This window comes from Haliotis asinina, chromosome 12, assembly GCF_037392515.1.
Source record: "Haliotis asinina isolate JCU_RB_2024 chromosome 12, JCU_Hal_asi_v2, whole genome shotgun sequence".
In the NCBI taxonomy this organism is placed as follows: domain Eukaryota; kingdom Metazoa; phylum Mollusca; class Gastropoda; order Lepetellida; family Haliotidae; genus Haliotis; species Haliotis asinina.
In genome coordinates this window covers 57,097,783-57,119,422 of record NC_090291.1, presented here as the reverse complement: position 1 = coordinate 57,119,422, position 21,640 = coordinate 57,097,783, and the positions used below count along the sequence as shown (strand labels likewise).

The 21,640-nt window shown below is 45.6% G+C and overlaps 1 protein-coding gene across 1 annotated transcript in view; it reads left to right on the top strand.

The window, feature by feature from the left end:
* The first annotated feature begins 112 nt into the window (after positions 1-112).
* The window catches only part of LOC137258674 (pre-mRNA-splicing factor ATP-dependent RNA helicase PRP16-like), a 57,064-nt gene continuing 35,536 nt past the window's right edge, over positions 113-21,640 (top strand). The window contains exons 1-9 of the mRNA XM_067796366.1: positions 113-821; positions 1,484-1,656; positions 2,569-2,715; positions 7,063-7,282; positions 14,651-14,763; positions 17,789-18,012; positions 19,997-20,182; positions 20,791-20,949; positions 21,399-21,545. Coding sequence (XP_067652467.1) covers positions 517-821; positions 1,484-1,656; positions 2,569-2,715; positions 7,063-7,282; positions 14,651-14,763; positions 17,789-18,012; positions 19,997-20,182; positions 20,791-20,949; positions 21,399-21,545 — 1,674 coding nt within the window. The 5' untranslated portion in view covers positions 113-516. The remainder of the gene's footprint in view (positions 822-1,483; positions 1,657-2,568; positions 2,716-7,062; positions 7,283-14,650; positions 14,764-17,788; positions 18,013-19,996; positions 20,183-20,790; positions 20,950-21,398; positions 21,546-21,640) is intronic.

Genomic DNA, 21,640 nt, shown 5'->3' with positions numbered 1-21,640 from the left:
TTAAAACCGCAGTTGTAATTAATTTTTCTATGATCATTGAATGTATTTGCTATTGTCTGGTGAAAAACAGCATACTGTCCATGATTTACGAAACTGATACTGTGACAACCTTACATTTGTGTTTTTTTACTTCATGCAGAAGAGTTCATATTATGATTTGAGCACGTATGGAGAGTGGAAACGTGATTTATGTTTCACGTGTTTATCTCACGTTGATTTAGTTACATTTGCGTGACAGTTTGTAAATGTAAATAGTCACCAGTTTTGTCACAAGAGAAGACTGTTATTGTTAATGAATCCATCATGGTGAGAAGATACAACGTGAGCGTTGAAACTCTTGAATCTGATAGCACTGTAGCCTGAACAAGTGGGTCTGTAGTAACAGAATTTGTATGATCTGATAGTTCACAGAACAAGTTGCTGTCTAAATGTGGAAACCAAGCTAAATCATACAAAAATTCCCAACTCAGCAACTCCACAGTCGACAGTGTACTATCACACAGGAAATTTCTCAAAATGGCAAACTTTGAGGATGATCCGTCACTTCATTGTTTAGAGGGCAGCTCAGGAGAACAGAAAGGGGGACTTGTTATTATGAAGAAGGGACAAACAAACAAAAATCCACATATGTTCAAGAAACCAACTGGGTCTATACTAGGTCTGGACAAACTGGCTGCAGCTAAGCGTACACAGAACAGTGACGTACCAATGTCTCCCAAGAGATCCAAGATCATGTCATACAGAGATGATGAAAATGATGACATTGAAGATGATGAAAATGATTCTAGAGTCTCCAAAGATAAGAAACATGGGAAGGAGAGGTATGTATGTGTCAATTCAAACTGTAAGTAATACTGACCTGTTTACAAGGTTAGCATGATGTGAAAGAGTGGCAAGATTGCAGACTGCAAATAATGTTTGGCCCAGGGAGCAGACTTCAATGATCACTGTTGTCTGTCTGAGAGAGATTGCACCATGTCAGTCTGTCATGATCCTTAGGATTGAACACACATTGTCAATGACCATGTGGTTAGATACACCCTTAACATTCCACAGTCTTCCAAGCGAAAGTTGTGAAATGTTCTGTCAGTGACTGATCACAATGCCCCTCATCCATCAAACCATGCATTCTGGAGTAAAGGCCTAACTGTCCGTGGTCCAGCTGAGTGTCACCACATGACACTTAGTGTCAGAGACGTAACAAACATGGCTCATCAGTTAGCATGGTTAGGGAAGCACTCGTCAACAACACATATCAGCTTTACGTATTTGTTGATTATGTGGTTTCAGGCACTAGGTCATGTTCATGGATGAGTGTTCTTGGTTTCAGGAACTACAGGCTGGCTTTATGTATGACTATGTGTTGATTGTTAACCTGGTTAATAATGTGCTTGCTTTGACTGTTAGTGCTATGAGCATTCACCTTGTGAGTGGAGTTTGGCACAATATAAATGCACATATTATTGTTATTGTGTGGTTGCAGGCACTACAGGTCAGCTCAAGTTGAGACCCCTTCTCATCCAGGTGGGGTGAGTCGAGAAGCCAAGGAGAGGATGAAGGAACATCACAAAGAACGCGAGAGGGGAGTGTATGTGTCCTCCAAGGACAAAGAGAGTCGACATAAGGAGAGACACAGACACAAACGGAGAGAGAGAGGTGGGTACAATCATGACATTAGCCTAGTAAAAACATTAAGTGCCACACTTTGACTCGTTTTATTTCATATTGGTTGAATATTATCTACCAACCTCTTCTATTCATGATTGAAATAGCACAAATTTCCACATGATGACATATGGAAACCATCACATTTAACAGTTTACCAAAGTTGTAGGATTACTATATATTTTTAGTAGATATAGATACTCTGTCATACAGCTGAAACTATGGATGCTTAATTTAATGCAATATAATATTGGACTATTCCCTGGAAAAATTTTCCATGAGATATTTTTCCTTTTCAGTCATTTGATTAACATGAATACTTGTTCTGAATTGTTGGTAGATCTTTGAGAAAATGTGATTGATTGCCATATTGTGCATAAGACTAACAGTAATATACAGAGAAACTGTTCGTGAAATGAAGACTTAAAACTATGCTAGCCAGGACCCTGGTGATCAGTTGTATCAGTGGCAATGCCCACAAAACCCTGTCCATCCAATCAAGCTGGAAGGCATCGGAGGTGATTGCTCTCGGATCCGGGATCAAGGATCAAACCACTGGAATCTGATTTGTCTCCCCAGAGGCAAACAGATCCACTTGGAAGAACCCGAACAACTGGGAGATAACCCTGAAAATCTCCAAGTTGAGTAACCACTTTTGGGGTGCAAGCACAAGACATGAGAGCACATCTGCATGAGCTTTGTCCATCCTTAGGAGATAAACAAGTAAAACCCGTAGTTTCACCACAGCAGAAACTGCCATGCCTCCTGAAGGAGAGACGGAGACACTTTGCTGCCCTGCTTCAGGATGTATGTCAAGCTTTGCGGAATAACGGAATAAATATCACAAGTCCATTCCTTTCTAATTTGATTGAAAATATGTTGAATTGTGCGTCCAATCTTCAGATAGACGAGACCGCCACAGTGACAAGAGTTCAAGGAAGCGTGATGACTCTGAGAGGAGAAATCCAAGTTACAGGGACTGGGAGGAGACGCCGGAACACAGCTACAGGAACAAGGATGACATTGCCACTCCCGATATCCGAGTTAAAGGTAAGCATATTACAGCAGCAAAGTCTCTGGAGTAAAGGGTGGTCGGGAAGTGTAGTGCTCCATGATTTTTGTGTACCATTCTATATTTTCCATGTTCTCTGTGAAATGTTTTGTGTTTCATGCCTTGTTATTCCCCTGGCATGTAGTATAGAAGATATACTCGACGCCTCGTCTGTCCGTCCGTCTGTAATCATTTTGTTTCCGGAGCATAACTCAAAAAACGCTCAATGGTTTTCAGCAAAACTTGGTAGATATATCAGTCAGAACATTTGCAGGTTTTTTTTATTTATTGTTTTCTCGGTTTCCATGGAAATGTTTCAAACGTAGTCTCAAAAGTGAGAGGTGCGTTTCGTTACCAGAGCACACCTCGAAAACTTCTTACTATCCTTACTATACTTCTTGTGGCAGACCCCAAAGTGGTGCCTTTTGCTATTTACAGGTTTTTTGATGTATCATTTTCTGGGTTTCCATGGGAACATTTAGGACTCAAAATGGAGGGATGCTCTTGGTTTCCGGAGCAGAACTAAAAAAAACTTTGTAGATATGTCAGTCAGAACCTAAAGCGGTGCCTTTTGCTATTTACAGGTTTTTGTGATATATGATTTACTTGTTTTCCATGGAAAACCTTCGTTTCGTTTCCGGAGCATGCTTGAAAACATTTTAATATCTTTCAGCAAAACTTGGTAGATATGTGTGGTAGACCCCAAAGTAGTGCAGTTAGCAATTTACAGTTTTTTGTGATTTATTGTTTTCTCGGTTTCCATGGAAACATGTCTGATTTAGTATCAAAATGGTGTGATGGGCTTTGTTTCTGGAGCACAACTCGAAAACCATTTCATATCTTTCAACAGATCTTGGCAGATATATGAGACAGATCTTGAATTGGTGCCTTTTGCTGTTTACAGATATATGGCATTTATATTTTTCATGAATTCTATTGAAACGATTTAAACTTTGTCTAAAAGAACATCACAAGTAACCGTCAGATGATTGGTCCTTTGAAATACGTGGGTGCAGGGGGGATATGTCATCTTCTGTTAACTCTTGTAAGTTATCATTTTCTGGGTTTCCATGGAATGATTCTGACAGTCTCAAAAGGGAGGGATGGGCTTTGTTTCCTGAGCAGAACTCAAAAAACGTTCAATATTTTTCTGCAAAACTTGGTAAAAAAGTGTGGCAGATTCCTTATGATATTTGCAGGTTTTTGTGATTTATTATTTTCTCGGTTTCCATAGTAAAGTGAAAGGTGTGTTTTGAGCACAACTCGAAAACTTTATAGTATCTTTCTTCAAAACTTGGCAGATATGTGAGATAGATACCAAAGTGGTGCCTGTTGCTATTTACAAATATCTGGCATTTTTATTTTACCTGTTTTCCATGTAAATGATTCAGAGTTAGTCTCAAGAGGCAGGGATGGGCATCGTTTCCAGAGTACAACTCGAAAACCCTTTGATATCTTCCACCAGGTCTTGACAGATATATGAGACAGATCTTGAAGTGGTGTGTTTTGCTGTTTTTACAGATATATGGCCTTTATGTTTTTCATAATTTCCATGGAAACAATTCAAACAGTCTAAGAAAACATCAGGTAACTGTCAGATGATTTGTCCTTTCAAAAGTGTTGGGACAGGGGGGATATGTCGTCTTCTGATGACTCTTGTGTTTATCATGTGTGTATCATGTCCTTTGTGCATACTGTTTATCCCCTGCTCTGTCTTCATGCTCCGTTTCCCCTGCTCTGTGTTCATGCTCCGTATCCCCTGCTGTTTGTTTGAACATAAGGAAACAGGCGTTTTTGTGTTTTAGCTTGGACAGCATGCCTGAATAAACCTGTTACTATGCATATACGCATGTGGGTTTTAAAGTATTGTGCATTTCGTGGACACAGCTGACAACAGCATTAATCAATTCAACATTGTGAGTTTGCTAGCCATATGTTGCTGAGGGACAAATATGTCAATCTAGAGCTCCAGCCAGGAGTTACAACTCACTTACGATATTGCTTCTATTATTTTTCATTCACACTGTCAGTGAATGTGCAATGTGGGGAATTTTTTCACTGGGTTTGCTGTTTTCTTTCGGATTTGATGCTTTAAACATCTGGCATAATTATTTTGACTTTTTGTTTACTTTAAAAATGGGGAATACGAACTGCCTCATTCTCAGTGTGCATGCTCTGTATTCCCTGCTGTGTTCATGCACTGTATTCCCTGCTGTGTGTTCATGCCCTGTATTCCCTGCTGTGTGTTCATGCTCTGTATTCCCTGCTGTGTTCATGCCCTGTATTCCCTGCTGTGTGTTCATGCCCTGTATTCCCTACTGTGTGTTCATGCCCTGTATTCCCTGCTGTGTGTTCATGCCCTGTATTCCCTGCTGTGTGTTCATGCCCTGTATTCCCTGCTGTGTGTTTATGCTCTGTATTCCCTGCTGTGTTCATGCACTGTATTCCCTGTTGTGTGTTCATGCCCTGTATTCCCTGCTGTGTGCTCATGCCCTGTATTCCCTGCTGTGTGTTCATGCCCTGTATTCCCTGCTGTGTGTTCATGCCATGTATTCCCTGCTGTGTGTTCATGCCCTGTATTCCCTGCTGTGTGTTCATGCCCTGTATTCCCTGCTGTGTGCTCATGCTCTATATCCCATGCTGTGTGTTCATGCTCTGTATTCCCTGTTGTGTGTTCATTACCTGTATTCTCTGCTATGTGTTCATGTCCTGTATCCCCTGCTGTGTGTTCATCCCCTGTATTCTGTGCCATGTGTTCATATCCTGTATTCTATGACTATGAGGTGTGTTCATGCTCTGTATTCCCTGCTATGTGTTCATGTCCTGTATCCCCTGCTGTGTTCACATGCTCTGTATTCCCTGCTGTGTATTCATGCTCTGTATTCCCTGCTGTGTGTTCATCCTCTGTATTCCCTGCTGTATGCTCATTCTCTGTATTCTCTGCTGTGTGTTCATGTCCTGTATCCCCTGCTGTGTGTTTATGCTCTTTATCCCGTGCTGTGTTCATGCTTTGTATCCACTGCTGTGTGTTCATGCTGTGTATTCCCTGCTGTGTGTTCATGCTGTGTATTCCCTGGTGTGTGTTCATCCCCTGTATTCCCTGGTGTGTGTTCATCCCCTGTATTCCCTGGTGTGTGCTCATGCCCTGTATTCCCTGGTGTGTGCTCATGCCCTGTATTCAATGCTAGAATAGGCCTTCAGCAACCCATGTTTGCCATAAAAGGCAACTGTGCTTGTCGTAAGAGGCGACTAATGGAGTTGGGTGGTCAGATTCGCCTACTTGGTTGACACACGTCATTGGTTCCCAATTGCGCAGATCAATGCTCTTGTTGTTGATCACTGAATTGTCGTTGCCAGATTCCATTATTTTTTAGTTGCCACCATTAGCTGGAATATTGGCGAGTGTGGCGTACAACTAAACTCCCTCACTCACTGCTGTGTGTTCATGCTCTGTATCTCCCCTGCTGTGTGTTTATGCTCTGTGTTCAGTGCAATGTGTTCATGCCCTGTATCTCCTGGTGTGTGTTCATGGCTTGTATTCCCTGCTGTGTGTTGATGTTCAATTTCTCCTGGTGTGTGTTCATGCTCTGTATTCCATGCTGTGTGTTCATGTTCTGTATCCCCTGGTATGTGTTCATGCTCTGTATTTCCTGCTGTGTGTTCATGTACTGTATCCCTGCTGTGTGTTCATGTACTGTATCCACTGCTGTGTGTTCATGCCTTGTGTTCAATGCAATGTGTTCATGCCCTGTATCTCCTGGTGTGTGTTCATGCTCTGTATTACTTGCTGTGTGTTCATGTCCTGTATCTCCTGGTGTGTGTTCATGCTCTGTATTCCCTGCTGTGTGTTCATGTCCTGTATCCCCTGGTATGTGTTCATGCTCTGTATTTCCTGCTGTGTGTTCATGTACTGTGTCCTCTGCTGTGTGTTCATGTACTGTATCCCCTGGTATGTGCTCATGCTCTGTATTCCCTGCTGTGTGTTCATGTCCTGTATCTCCTGGTGTGTGTTCATGCTCCTTATTTCCTGCTGTGTGTTCATGTCCTGTATCCCCTGGTATGTGTTCATGCCCTGTATTTCCTGCTGTGTGTTCATGTCCTGTATCCCCTGGTATGTGTTCATGCCCTGTATTTCCTTCTGTGTGTTCATGTCCTGTATCTCCAGGTATGTGTTCATGCCCTGTATTTCCTGCTGTGAGTTCATGTCCTGTGTCTCCTGGTATGTGTTCATGCTCCTTATTCCCTGCTGTGTGTTCATGTCCTGTGTCCCCTAGTATGTGTTCATGCCTTCTATTTCCTGCTACGTGTTCATGTCCTGTATCCCCTGATCTGTGTCCTCCATGCAGACACACCGTCGAGATCCAACTGGGATGATGATGATGTCACCCCCTTGAAGAGGTCAGCATGGGATCTTCCTACACCTTCTCAGTCAGAACTGGGCAGAGATTCCAGTGATAGGAGCTTCAGGTCAAGCCGAGACTGGGACAGGTCTGAGAGGAGTCGAGACTGGGACAGGTCAGAGAGGAGTCAAGGTCGCAATGATCGATCACAGCGTTCAGGTAAAAGGTAAGTAACAGAAACAAAGAAAATCTTTATCAGAAGTCAGTCCATAAGAGAACTAGGTGAGAAACCAACACACAACAAAGCTAGAATGGACATCACTGTCACGCTACAGTTGGTAAAATAACATGTTGAAACTTGTATTGCATGAAGTACCCTTTGCTTGTGATGAAGGCAATCAGGTGTCATCTGTTAATACTGAAGTCAGGTGATGCATTTTGATGTTCCTGCTGAATTCAGGTGATGTATTGTGATGTTCCGACCGAAGTCAGCTGTTGCTTTGCGATGTTTTTGCTGAAGTCAGGTGATGCATTTTCATGTTGCTTCTGAAGTCAGGTGATGCATTGTGATGTTCTTGTTGAAGTCATACACTGCATTCTGATGTTCCTACTGAAGTCAGATGATGCATTGTGATGTTCTTGTTGAAGTCATACACTGCATGACCCGTGAAGGTCCCGGGGTAGAATAGGCCTTCAGCAACCCATGCTTGCCATAAAAGGCGACTCAGCTTGTCGTAAGAGGCGACTAACGGGATCGGGTGGTCAGGCTCGCTGACTTGGATGACGCGTGTCATCGGTTCCCAATTGCGCAGATCGATGCTCATGTTGTTGATCACTGGATTGTCTGGTCCAGACTCAATTATTTACAGACCGCTGCCATATAGCTGTATTCTTTTTCATAGAGATCCTCCTTGGGGTACTTATAAGCATTTAAATGTTCTTTAAATTCTCGCAACAGTTGTAACTATATTTTTTCAATAAAATATATACAAAACAAAAAACATCGTTTTTGTCTTGTGAGACCACCCCTACAGAGCCCCTGGCCCCCGTGACAGCCAAGAGCAGGTAACTCTTCAGACTATAGCCTCCAGCAAAACACTTCCTTTTCTGTCGCTCGCCTATGCAGACGTGCTTCAGCGTTCTCAGAGTTTCTTGCTACAAGACAAAGACAAGTACTAAGATGAGTACCTCAGAGGCTCAAACTGTATGTATGGTTTCTTTATTAGACGCATGGGCGCATTAGGAATCATTTTTTACAGTTTACTTGTCAAACTGTTGTAACTTTTGCCATCCCTGTTGGTAGCCACGTGGTTAGCGTAATGGTGGAAGGCAAACCTTTTATGGCGGTCTTTTTTAAAAAAAAAAGTAAGCTTGTGTAGCTATGCTTTTATGTACTTTATTCTTGTTATCTCCATATTTACTACTATTTTTATAAAATATGTCGTAAACTATGGTGTCGTGGCACTTAGCTTTTACCTTAACTATGTACGTAGTTTTAGTTTTAGCTTTGCGCCCATGCGTGTCTTGTTTTATTGTTGTTTATTATGCAACACTAGGAGGTTATTTGTTGCCTTGCAGTTTAAATCCTGCTCAACATGCAAATCCTCCATTCCGGCTAAAGACCTGCATGATGTATGTCTAAGATGCCTAGTGGAATGTCATCACGACGATCAGTCTTGTGATGTGTGCGCGGGGTTTACCCCTCAGACCAGAAAGTCTAGACACGCGGACTTCTTGTTCTATTCCAACCTACTGAAGGCGGGGGGGAATATCTGGGCTCAGGACCCTCCATCTAAGCTCTCCCACAAAAAGAAAGGCGCAGCCTCTTCTTCGGAGGGGTCGGTTAAGAAGGCCAGGGTGTCTAGGGACCCTTCCCCTTCTTCTGCCGTTGTATCCTCAGCACCTACCCCTACTTCGCAAGCACCATTAATCTCTGTTGATTCAATTAATGCCTTGTTTCAGCAACAGATGTCTTCAGTACAATCAATGATAGATTCGGCGCTGTCCGGTTTCCGAAAGGAACTGGACGCCCGATCTTCATTGAGCGGCCATGGTGGTTCAGTGGAGGGAGGCCGCGGCCCGGGCTTAGGCTCGGAGAACGCTCCTCCCTCTGGGCAGCCGTCCTGCGCTTCGGGCGTTCAGGCGGATGTGCCTAGGGCAGTCGACCCCAGCTTGTCCCGTGGGGCAAGTGGGGCAACGACGCCCGGTGTCAGCGGCTTGACCTCGGTCAGCGCGCCTAGTGCCACGGTGGGCAGGCAGCCTAGTGCTGCCCAGCCGCTTGGGGCATCGACATCCTATCCGTTTCCTGGGCTCTCGGGTCACCCTCCGGTCGGGGGCTTTCCCCAGTTGCCCAGACGACCTAGTTCGGGCTCTGGCAGGGGCGAACCTAGCGGCTCGGCCCTTCTTAGTCTCTCTGCTCCTGCGAGTTCCATCTCGGTAGCGCCCTCGACAGGTTCGCTTTACGGTGAAGGTTCCCTGTCCGAGGAGCGTGAGGAGATGGATATTGAGGAGGAGGGGATTGGGGAGGAGTGCGAGTCGGAGGTCACGTACTCGTTCGGTTCGTCCCTCAGACAGGTTAGAGAAAAAATTGCCGAGGTCCTACCTCAGGTTTCTATTCCTGTGTCGGAGCCCGACCGCTTGGAGTTTCGGCTCCCCGGGGAGGTGTTCGCGCCTACTAAGGTCGCCGAGGCGAGGTTGCGTCTGCTCCCATCGCTGGTCAGGGAGGTAGTGAATCCGCTCCTTTCGGGTACCCGGTCGCGCTTTGATCTCCCGGAGATTAGCCGCCGGTATCAACTGGATGAGGATTCGCTATTCGAATCGCCAGTGGTGGACGAGTGTGTGTACGCCTCGGTCACCCTGGGGGGGTCCTCCTCCTCTTCCTTGGCCTCGGCCAGGCAGGGCCGGCGGCTGCCGCCCTTCTCCACGGCCGCTCCAGTGCTAAGGTCCGCCTATCGTTCCTTTGAGGAGCAATATAGGTGTGCGGACCAGCAGCTGAGAGTAGTGGTCCATTCAACTTACCTTTCTGCTTTGCAGGGGCAGCTGTTGGATCATGGGAGCACTGCTGACGACTCTCCGTCGGCAATGTTGGGTCGGCAGCTTACGGATGTGCACTCTCATCTGGCGAGGGACAGCATCAGGTGCTGTGCCAGCCAGATGATGGGGGCCGTCATGGGGTTGCGTCGGCTATGGCTATCCGTAGCCAGGTACTCTCCCGCTACCCAACAGGCACTCCTGGCTCTGCCCTACAGGTTGGGATCTTCCCTCTTCCCTGGGGCATTACAGGTTGTGCGGGTTCAAGGTTACAGGTTCAAGGACTCTAAGCCCTTGTTAGAGCAACCCTCCTCGTCTCGCCAACGGCCTCCCACTCTTGCTTCAGCTTACCCTTCGGCGCCGGCGAAGGAAAGTGCTAAATGGACTGCTCCACTGCAGCACAAACGTAGCAAGAGGGCGAAAGGCAAAGGCAAGGGGCCTGCGTTGCAGCAGTCGCAGCAACAGCAGCCTTTTCGGAGCAAACTTTTGCCCGGAGCCTTTGGTGTCCCCCACACAAGCAGGCGGAGAACTGTCGACGGTGGGGGTACATTGCCTTGCGCCAGAAGTCCCTGTAGGCAGCAGGCTGTCACTATTCCTTTCGGAATGGCAGGCAGCTACTTCAAATCCCTGGGTCCTGTCCACAGTCAGGGATGGCCATATGCCACAGTGAAAGCGAGACCCTCCATGCTTCTCAGGGATTCGGCACACGCCGGTGCCGTTCTCCCGGGAAAGAGCAGAGGTCCTCCGTGCCGAGGTCCAGTCATTACTGGACAAGGCTGCCATCGAGATGGTTCCGGAAGGTCAACAAGAAGACGGGTTTTATTCCACGTACTTCCTTGTGACCAAGAAGGACGGAGGGTTCAGACCGATCTTGAGTCTCACAGGGCTGAACAAGTTCATAGAGGTTCCGTCCTTCAGGATGGAGACACTGCGGTCAGTGATCTCTTCCGTAGAGACAGGGGATTGGCTCACGTCAATCGATCTCAAGGACGCTTACCTCCATGTTCCGATACACTCCAAGTTCAAGAAATACCTTCGGTTTTCGTTCGACGGGAAGTGTTATCAGTTTCAGGTTCTACCCTTCGGCATCTCCACGGCGCCGAGGGTGTTCAACAAACTTATGTTGATTCCGGCTCAGCTAGGTCACAGGGCAGATGTTGTCATCCGTACCTGGACGATTGACTTTTGAGGGCCCTCGGGCTCCTGTTATCACACGATGCCACACAACGAGTGATGGACATCCTGTTGAAGCTCGGCTGGATCATCAATCTCAAGAAATCAGACCTGACCCCTACGCAGGATCTGGTGTTCTTGGGGGCACGGTTCAATACGGCTCAGGGGATTGTTTCCCTAGCCCCAGACCGCATCGTCAAAGTTCCGAGAACTGTATTTCAGTTTCTCGAGTTCCCCAGAGCCACAGCAAGAACTTGGCTTCATTTGCTGGGCACTATGGCGGCTACAGTGGACGTGGTCTGGCGTGCGAGGCTGAGGATGCGACCCATTCAACAGGCATTAGCCCAGTTGTGGTCCCATTCGGAGAGCTACGAGACTATTCTCGAGACTCCCGCTTGGTTGATTCCTCACCTGCGGTGGTGGACGGAAGTCGGAAATCTGTCCAGGGGGATCCCCTTTGAGACACCGACACCACCCCTCTCGATTCAGACGGATGCCTCCCTCACAGGCTGGGGGGGGCGTCCTGGGCGAACTATCGGTCTCGGGTCGTTTGGCCGAGGACGAAGTTACCCTACACATCAATGTGTTGGAATTGAGAGCAGTCCGCCGGGTGTTCGAGAGCTTTGTGGAGTCAGTTCGGGGTCAAGTGGTTCGCCTAGAGATGGACAACCAGACCGCTATGACGTATATCCTGAAGCAAGGCGGCACAGTGTCTCCGTCCCTCCTTCAGGAGGCATGGCAATTTCTGACTTGGTGCGACCAGTTCGACATTCGGGTGCTCCCTGTTTATCTCCCGGGCATAGACTATGTCCGCGCAGACGCGCTATCGAGACGTATACTAGCCCCACACGAGTGGATGCTGCATCGGGGGATATTCGGGATTATTTCCCAGTTGTTCGGGTCGTTCCAGGTAGATCTGTTTGCCTCTGGGGCGACGAACCAGATTCCTGTGTTTTGCTCAAGGATACCGGATCCGAGAGCGATAGCCAACGACGCCTTTCTGCTCGATTGGACAGACAGAGTACTTTGGGCATTCCCGCCAGTGCCTCTGATCTCACGAGTCCTCTCGCAGCTGACCGCACAACCGGCTCGGCTACTTGTGCTTCTAGCACCGCTTTGGTCGGCTCAAAGCTGGTTTCCGGTAGTTCTCAGGTTTCTGGCTCAGCCTCCTGTACTATTACCCTTTCGACCGGACTTACTATCCCAGAATGGAGCGCCACACCCCAATCCCAGGATTCAGTGGGTGGCTTGGCCGCTGTCCGGAGTCGCCTCCATGCGAGAGGAATTCCTGCACCAGTTGCAGACACAATTCTGGCTTCGCGGAGGGATGCGACGAACGTTCAATATGAGGATAGATGGGCCTGTTGTGCGCGCTGGTGTGTCGACAGGGGGATTCTCGATCCCTTTTCTGCAGATCTAGTATCTGTGTTGGAGTTCCTGCAATCTAAACTGGAAGCTGGTCTGGCCGCTTCTACAGTTAGAGGTTACTCCACGGCAATCTCTGCCTTCCACATTCCTGTCGATGGTGCATTATTGGGGCAGCACCCTCTAGTTCAGCGCTTTCTTGCAGGCGTGGACAGAATCCATCCGTCTGTCCGGCGGATTAGTCCCCTGTGGGACTTGCCAGTCGTTCTTGATTGGCTGTCCGGTCTTCTTTTTCACAACCTGTCGGCTCTGTCCCTCCAGCTGTTGACATGGAAGACTGCTTTTCTTGTGGCGGTAACCTCTGGCAGGCGGGTAGGCGACATACACGCTATGTCCGCCAATCCTGAATTAACGGTGTTTCACAAAGACAGAGTGAGCATTCGATTGCCAGATACTTACCGTCCTAACAGAGATAGCACCTTTCACGTTACGGCGCCTATTGAGCTTCCTGCTTTCACGCAGCCTTCGCTGCCCGGTACCTCTCTTCGACGTGCTCACGTCTTAGATGTCCGTAAGACCCTTAAGGCTTATATCAAACGAACAAAAGACATTCGGAAGAATGATCAATTGTTCTGCTGTTATGGTGGCGGCAAGGCTGGCCTTCCGGCGAACAAGCAGACCATATCTAGGTGGCTTGTCTCTGCCATTTGTATGGGATACACCTCGAAAGGTCGTACGCCCCCTGAGGGTTTGAAAGCTCATTCGGTTAGGGCTGTGGCGACGTCGAAGGCATATGCGTCTGCCTTGCCCATTGAGGAGATCTGCTCCGCGGCTATTTGGAGCTGACCGAGCACGTTCATCCGTCATTACCAGTTAGACAGACTGTCAAGCGAGCGTGCTCGGTTTGGCCAGTCAGTTCTCACCAGTGGGCAGGGCACGAGTGCCCTAGCCGATTGAGCTACCCTTGCATTTGACGAACGATCATTTGACATTGTAGCTGCAACAAGTAGACTGGTGGTGGTGTCTTACTGTATACTTTCCATCTTTTATCCCGGTGGTGGGCTCTATTATGGTGGTGGTATTTTTTGCTTTACTGGTCTAGGCTGTTTCAGGTCTTCCCTAGCACCTTGGCCAGTGCACGAGAATGGACCCTGATATATCGGTCGCCTGTCTCGACTCCCGTTTTTTGTGAAAAAAAAGGGGGGGGGGGGCATTTTTTATAAGCACCCTACGACTTTCTTATAGAAATGTAGGGTTAGACCGTGTAATAGCCTGGCCCTGGTCCGCACCCCCGCCGCAAGGCATAGAAGGTCACGTGACCAGGTAAGTTTGATTCCTTGTTACTTTCAGTAAGTGTAATAAAGGTTATCATCTTATGTCAGGTTCATGAGCAGACAGAATGCCTCTCCCTAAGATCAGTCTTTTGGAGTCTGTCTTATGCTTATGAGTACCCCAAGGAGGATCTCTGTGAAAAAGAATCGAACAAAAAACCTGTAGAGGTTGCAGATTCTTTGAATAGAGTCCTCCTTGGGGTAAGGCCACCCACCTCCCCACATTCTGTCTGTACTGCTTACAGAACGAAAGTGTTTTGCTGGAGGCTATAGTCTGAAGAGTTACCTGCTCTTGGCTGTCACGGGGCCAGGGGCCCTGTAGGGGTGGTCTCACAAGACAAAAACGATGTTTTTTGTTTTGTATATATTTTATTGAAAAAATATAGTTACAACTGTCGCGAGAATTTAAAGAACATTTAAATGCTTATAAGTACCCCAAGGAGGACTCTATTCAAAGAATCTGCAACCTCTACAGGTTTGTTCGAATATTGCTGAGTGCGGCGTAAAACTAAACTCACTCACTCACTCACTCATACACTGCATTCTGATGTTCCTACTGAAGTCAGGTGATGCATTGTGATGCTCCTTGTGAATACTTGGGGGAAGTCAGTCATAATTATGAGAGCAGGTGATTGACATTGAATTGTTACCCTTACATTGGATATTGGATGAAAGCTGAAATATGTTGTTGACAGAAACACAAGGAAGATTGCAGACGACACTCCCAGAGCCACACCCACGTACAAGTATAACGAGTGGATGGATGACAAGAAGAAGATACAGTTTACTCCAAGAGACTCTAAGGGAGGTAACGTATCTAGCCATCACATCATTCTTGTTGAGAAGATACTTTCTCTGGATCACATTGAAATATGTAAGCGTCTCATTTATAAAATGATGAATTTGCTTTTCTTATTTGCTTTTCTCCTCCCTCTGTGCAAAGATAGTGGGACTCTTGAAAGCCCTTGAAGTTCCCTTCTTTTGAAGCTGAAGTACAATCACATTCACCCACAGGAAGCCTCCCCATTTCCAGCCACACTGGTCACATGATCATCATTTTTCAGAATCTAGGTAAGGTTGCTGCAAAAGAGAAATAGTGAAGGTGAATAATAGAAACATCTACGTTTTACAAATATGTAGAGGTTTATTTTTTATTTTATTTTCTACTGGTTTCGGTAATATATGGCTAGATCAGTGCACACACTCGCATCCAAAGTTCCTCATATCCAAGAAACAAAAGTTATGAAACCAATTATTTTTGTCAAATAAATGTTTTATTACAGAATATTTAGACAATCTAAATACAATGAAACCTATTTATCATCCTTGAATGTTTAGAAATATAGAATTTGATGAAGTCAGAGTTGAATCTGACGCAAGTTTTACATTCTGGGCAGGAAAGTCTTCGGAACACAAAAGTATTGAGACAAGATTCAAGCCATGGTACCGCAAGTTCTACTCTCTCACTCACTCATCCCTACTACAGTGGCACTGTCTTCTCAGTCTACTCACTTTAGCACAGCATTTGGCTCGAGGGGAAAGACTACAGACTACAGCTATGCCCACGACAATGGTCGACAGCTTTGAGGAACGGACAACTGATGGGCCACACCGACAGCTCCACAGTAGCATTCTACATAAATAAGCAAGGGTCAGCATGATCTCTCAGGCTGCTAGAGCTAACGTTTCAACTCTTCAACATTGTCAACGACTTGAATCGAGTTTCTCATGGGAATCTCTACATCCCAGGTACATGCAACTTCATGGCAGGCATTATATCACGTCCATTATAACCATCTCCAAGTCAATGGATACATCAGGAGGTCAACTCATCATGCAGACATTCGGATCACCGCAAATATACCTTTTTGCCACCAGGTTCAACAGATACCAACATTCGTATCTCCAGTACCAGATCCGTTTGCATGTGCAACAGCCACTCTCAGTTTCTTATGGGAAGTCGTATTACCAGTGGTCATCGGTAAGTAGATGAGGATGCTGCAACTGACTTTCATCACACCTACTGGCCAGGGAGAGAATGGTTTCCACTACTCATCGAGGAACTAGGACAACCATTACTGAGACTCCCAGAATGGAAGAACCTACTCGTCCATCCGCTCATGAAACAAGTGCTTGAACATTGTTCCAACTACATGTATGCCTGCTTGGTACATTGGGAATATTCTACTAATATGACAATAAGTGGATGTGATTTGAGACATACACCAAGTGAGAGGGCTTCACTGCAACGAAAGCCACACGTTCTCAAGTGTGCAACACTCAGCTCTGATGAAAGTGCTGGTTTTACTCACCCTACTAAGCTCTTTCAATTTGGAAGACCAACAACATAGATTTAAGGCACTAGCTTGGAACTTGAATGTTGTTCTTCAAAATCTCACCACTGACACTTACAAGCCTCTAAATTTGACATCCTTCAGACTATTGAAACAGACAACACTGTTTTTTGGCTATTGCTGCACAGATGTCAGAAATACATGCTCTGGACTTCAGTCGTACACGATTCAACATCTATCATTATGAGATAGGACTGCAATGGGATTTCATTGCCGAAAATCAACTGTCTGGACAACTGTTACAACAATTCCACATCTCGGCATTATTGACAGTCCTTGGACTACATGATACTAAGTATTTATCATTATGCCCAATCAGAGCATTGAAAATACATCTTCACTCAAGGAGACAAAAGTTCAAGCGCCTAGTAATCCCACTCATAGTCCACTGAGACACCCCAGTATCGGGCAACACTATCTCTGTATGGATGAGAGCCGTTATACATAGAAATAGCTCGCTTGCAACGATAATGGAGGGCTGCTTTTTGGAGATCATCCACGGTGTTTACAAACCACTACCTATAAAACAAGACATCAGCAAAGAGGATGTTGCTAGCATTCACCAGTTTGGGCCACTTGTACCACAACAACTAACGGTTCCTCAGAGGCGCTGAATTTCACTTACCCCCTTTTTATCAAGAGTGTTGTTGACCTTGTACTGGAAAAGAGTTACTTGTACATGAAGAAGGGTCACAATTCTATGATGAGGACATCATGAAGAAAGAGTTGCTAGTTAAAGGAAGAAATTAGTATATCTAAAATCTCACTCTTTATCGTGTGACTTGTTGAAACCAAGACACTCTGCGGAGGAAAATGATTGAGAGTCCATGTGCACATCTTGAACGAGCATGTGTGATGAAGATCTGGTCATTTGACTGATGTGTCTGGAAATGGGGAGGCTCCCTGTAGGTGAGTGTTTGTATGTCCGCTTCAAAAGAAGGGTACTTCAAGTGATTTCAAGTGTTTCACTTTCTTCTCATAGAGGGAGGAGATAAGCAAATATACATGGATGAGTATAAAATATCAATATTATTCAGAAAATTACATTTTTAGCAGACCTTCGATCCATCCATCAGACCACTTGTCAGTGAAAAATTATGAGAAGTTAACTTGTGTTACATACCAATATTTCATATCATGATCCTCTGTACCCCTGACACACCAAGAAATACTGGAAAATTATCCCCAGCAGCGATAAACCCAACTCATATGCTCAAAAGTGAGGGTAGAAGAGTATAGCAGTAATTCAGTGGCTAACCAGGAAATCTATCATCTTGCTTCCTATTTCATCCTGTGCTGTAGTATTGTACAGACAGCAGACTGTTGGATGTCATTGTCTTTTGTGATATTGTGAATGTTGGATCAGGCACGTACTCAGCCTGGACCCGAACAAGTCAAGACCTCACTCACTCACTCACCCACCCACCCACCCTTCCATTAATTCACTCTCTGAGTCGTTAATGCTGGTTACATTGTTAGGATCAGGCAAGCAAGACATAGAGTTCAGGGATGAAGAGAGTCGAGAAGAGTGGGAGGAGGAACAGCGGCGGCTGGACCGGGAGTGGTACGGGATGGACGAAGGATATGATGATGAACACAATCCCTTCTCTGGCACTTCAGCTGAGTATACCAAGAAGAAGGAGGAAGAGATGGAACAGAGAAAAAAGAAGCGAATGTCAGCTCGGCAGAGACAGATTAACAAGGCAAGCACATGTTTCAGACTTCGAAGTGACAGATTAGGGCAAGCATACAGAACATGCTCCAATATGTCTTAATGACTATAAATTTTGAAAGGTGAGTGTCAGACTGAGCAAGTCATTATCCTGAATGTGGATAGGTGAGTGACACACTGAGAAGATCATTAACCTGAGGATGGATAGGTGAGTGACACAATGAGCAGATCATTAACCTGAAGAAGGTTAGGTGAGTGACACACTGAGCAGATCATTAACCTGAGGATGTATAGGTGAGTGACACACTCAGCAAATCATTAACCTGAAGAGGGTTAGGTGAGTGACACACTGAGCAAATCATTAACCTGAAGAGGGTTAGGTGAGTGACACACTGAGCAGATCATTAACCTGAGGATGGACAGGTGAGTGACACACTGAGCAGATCATTAACCTGAAGAGGGTTAGGTGAGTGACACACTGAGCAAATGATTAACCTGAGGATGTATAGGTGAGTGACACACTGAGCAGATCATTAACCTGAGGATGTATCGGTGAGTGACACACTGAGCAGATCATTAACCTGAAGAGGGGTTAGGTGAGTGACACTCTGAGCAGATCATTAACCTGAGGATGTATAGGTGAGTGACACACTGAGCAAATGATTAACCTGAAGAGGGTTAGGTGAGTGACACACTGAGTAGATCATTAACCTGAGGATGTATCGGTGAGTGACACACTGAGCTGATCATTAACCTGAAGAAGGTTAGGTGAGTGACACACTGAGCAGATCATTAACCTGAAGAGGGTTAGGTGAGTGACTCACTGAGCAGATCATTAACCTGAAGAGGGTTAGGTGAGTGACACACTGAGCAGATCATTAACCTGAAGAGGGATAGGTGAGTGACACACTGAGCAGATCATTAACCTGAGGATGGATAGGTGAGTGACACACTGAGCAGATCATTAACCTGAGGATGGATAGGTGACACACTGAGCAGATCATTAACCTGAAGAGGGTTAGAAGAGTGACACACTGAGCAGATCATTAACCTGAGGATGTATAGGTGAATGACATACTGACCAGATCATTAACCTGAAGAGGGTTAGGTGAGTGACACACTGAGCAAATCATTAACCTGAAGAGGGTTAGAAGAATGACACACTGAGCAGATCATTAACCTGAGGATGTATAGGTGAGTGACACACTGAGCAGATCATTAACGTGATGAGGGTTAGGTGAGTGACACACTGAGCAAATGATTAACCTGAAGAGGGTTAAGTGAGTGGCACACTGAGCAGATCATTAACCTGAGGATGTATAGGTGAGTGACACACTGAGCAGATCATTAACCTGAAGAGGGTTAGGTGAGTGACACACTGAGCAGATCATTAACCTGAGGAGGGATAGGTGAGTGACACACTGAGCAGATCATTAACCTGAGGATGTATAGGTGAGTGACACACTGAGCAGATCATTAACCTGAGGATGGATAGGTGAGTGACACACTGAGCAGATCATTAAACTGAAGAAGGTTAGGTGAGTGACACACTGAGCAGATCATTAACCTGAGGATGTATAGGTGAGTGACACACTGAGCAGATCATTAACCTGAAGAGGGATAGGTGAGTGACACACTGAGCAGATCATTAACCTGAAGAGGGTTAGGTGAGTGACACACTGAGCAGATCATTAACCTGAGGATGGATAGGTGAGTGACACACTGAGCAGATCATTAACCTGAAGAGGGGTTAGGTGAGTGACACACTGAGCAGATCATTAACCTAAGGATGTATTGGTGAGTGACACACTGAGCAGATCATTAACCTGAAGAGGGTTAGGTGAGTGACACACTGAGCAGATCTTTAACCTAAGGAGGGTTAGGTGAGTGACACACTGAGCAGATCATTAACCTAAGGATGGATAGGTGAGTGACACACTGAGCAGATCATTAAACTGAGGATGTTTAGGTGAGTGTCACGATGAGCAAATCACTAAACTGAGGATGTTTTACAGGATATTGAGATGTGGGAGACCAACCGCATGCTGCGTAGTGGTGTGGTAGCCAAGACTAACTACGATGAGGACTTTGAGGAAGACAATGTAGCCCGCGTACACTTGTTGGTTCACAACATAGTCCCTCCATTCCTGGATGGTCGTATTGTGTTCACCAAACAACCTGAACCTGTCGTTCCTGTCAAGGTAATCTATAGCATTGTAGTCCCATACTTACCATATGTATACACACTGCTTCGTGTGTTACCATGGTTGCAATATGTACACACTTCCTTGTATGTTCCCATGGTTACTATATGCCCACACTGCTTCGTGTGTTCCCTCAAACTGTTGATCACTGGATTATCTGGTGCAGACTAGATTACAGAATGCTGACATATAGCTTGAATTTTACTTAGTGTTGAGTACAACTAAACTCTCGCACTCATTTTTGTGTTCCCATGGTTACTGTATATCATTTCAGATGCAAAGCTGTCGCAAACCTTGTTCTGTGCACACTCACTTACGTGACTCCGTGAACACCATGGCTGCTCGCATCATAGTCTAAAAATGTCCATCAAGGAAATCATCAGACTTTCAGAATAAACGTGCTCTCAGCCATGTTCTGGTTTTGCAAGGGGGACTGAACGGGAGGCAACCCTCCGCCAATACCACTTGCATACCACTAACAAATTCCTGAGCTATGTGTTAACTGCTACACTATATTTACACATTGCTGCATGTACTCTCATTTTTGCTGTAATATATTTGGACTGTTTTGTGTGTGGTGCTTACTGTGTCTGTGAATGTTTCAGGATCCTACCTCTGACATGGCGCAGGTTTCCCGAAAGGGCAGTCAGGTAGTGCGGGCGCACCGAGAACAGAAGGAGCGTCGGAAGGCGCAGGTGAAGCACTGGGAGCTGGCTGGCACCAGGATGGGGGACATCATGGGAATCAAGAAGAAGGAGGAGGAGGTAGGTACAGTCTTGGGAAGCAGATCTGTCACTTTATTAAATACAGCGATTACCATGTCTTTACAAAGTCTCCTGTACCAACCTGTCCATGTCTAGCCATCATCATCAGTGACCTTGTCCCACACATAAGGTGTCTGCGTTCAGGTGAGAAAGATCCTTGAAATGAAATTATTTTTTTACATGAAAGTTTTAAACACCTGTCTGAAATACTGCCAGTCTGTAATGTTCTGTTTAGGAGTGCTTTATCACAATGAAATATGTTATCTGTGATCATGATCAATATGGGCATGTTGTGTCTAATTTCTTTTATTGGTTTATACATGAAGGTGTTGCACAATTTAATGGTAGATCTTTTCTATGACATTGGCCCAAAAACCCAGCCTGTGTTTGTGAGTGCATGGAGCATGAAGAGACAGCAACAGTGAAAACATTCACTTGTCTGTTGCCAGGATGAGACAGAGGAGAAAGACTTCAAACAGGATCACAAGTTTGCCGAGCTGATGCAGGAGAAGACGGAGGCTGTGAGTGAGTTTGCTCAACGACGCACCATCTCACAGCAGAGGAAATACCTGCCTATATTTGCCATTAGGAATGAGGTAACTCACTCACAAAACTCACTCATTTTACTCATAAAACATGAATAGCATTATCACATCTTTCAGCCATTGTAATCCCGTTTTGTTTCCATTTA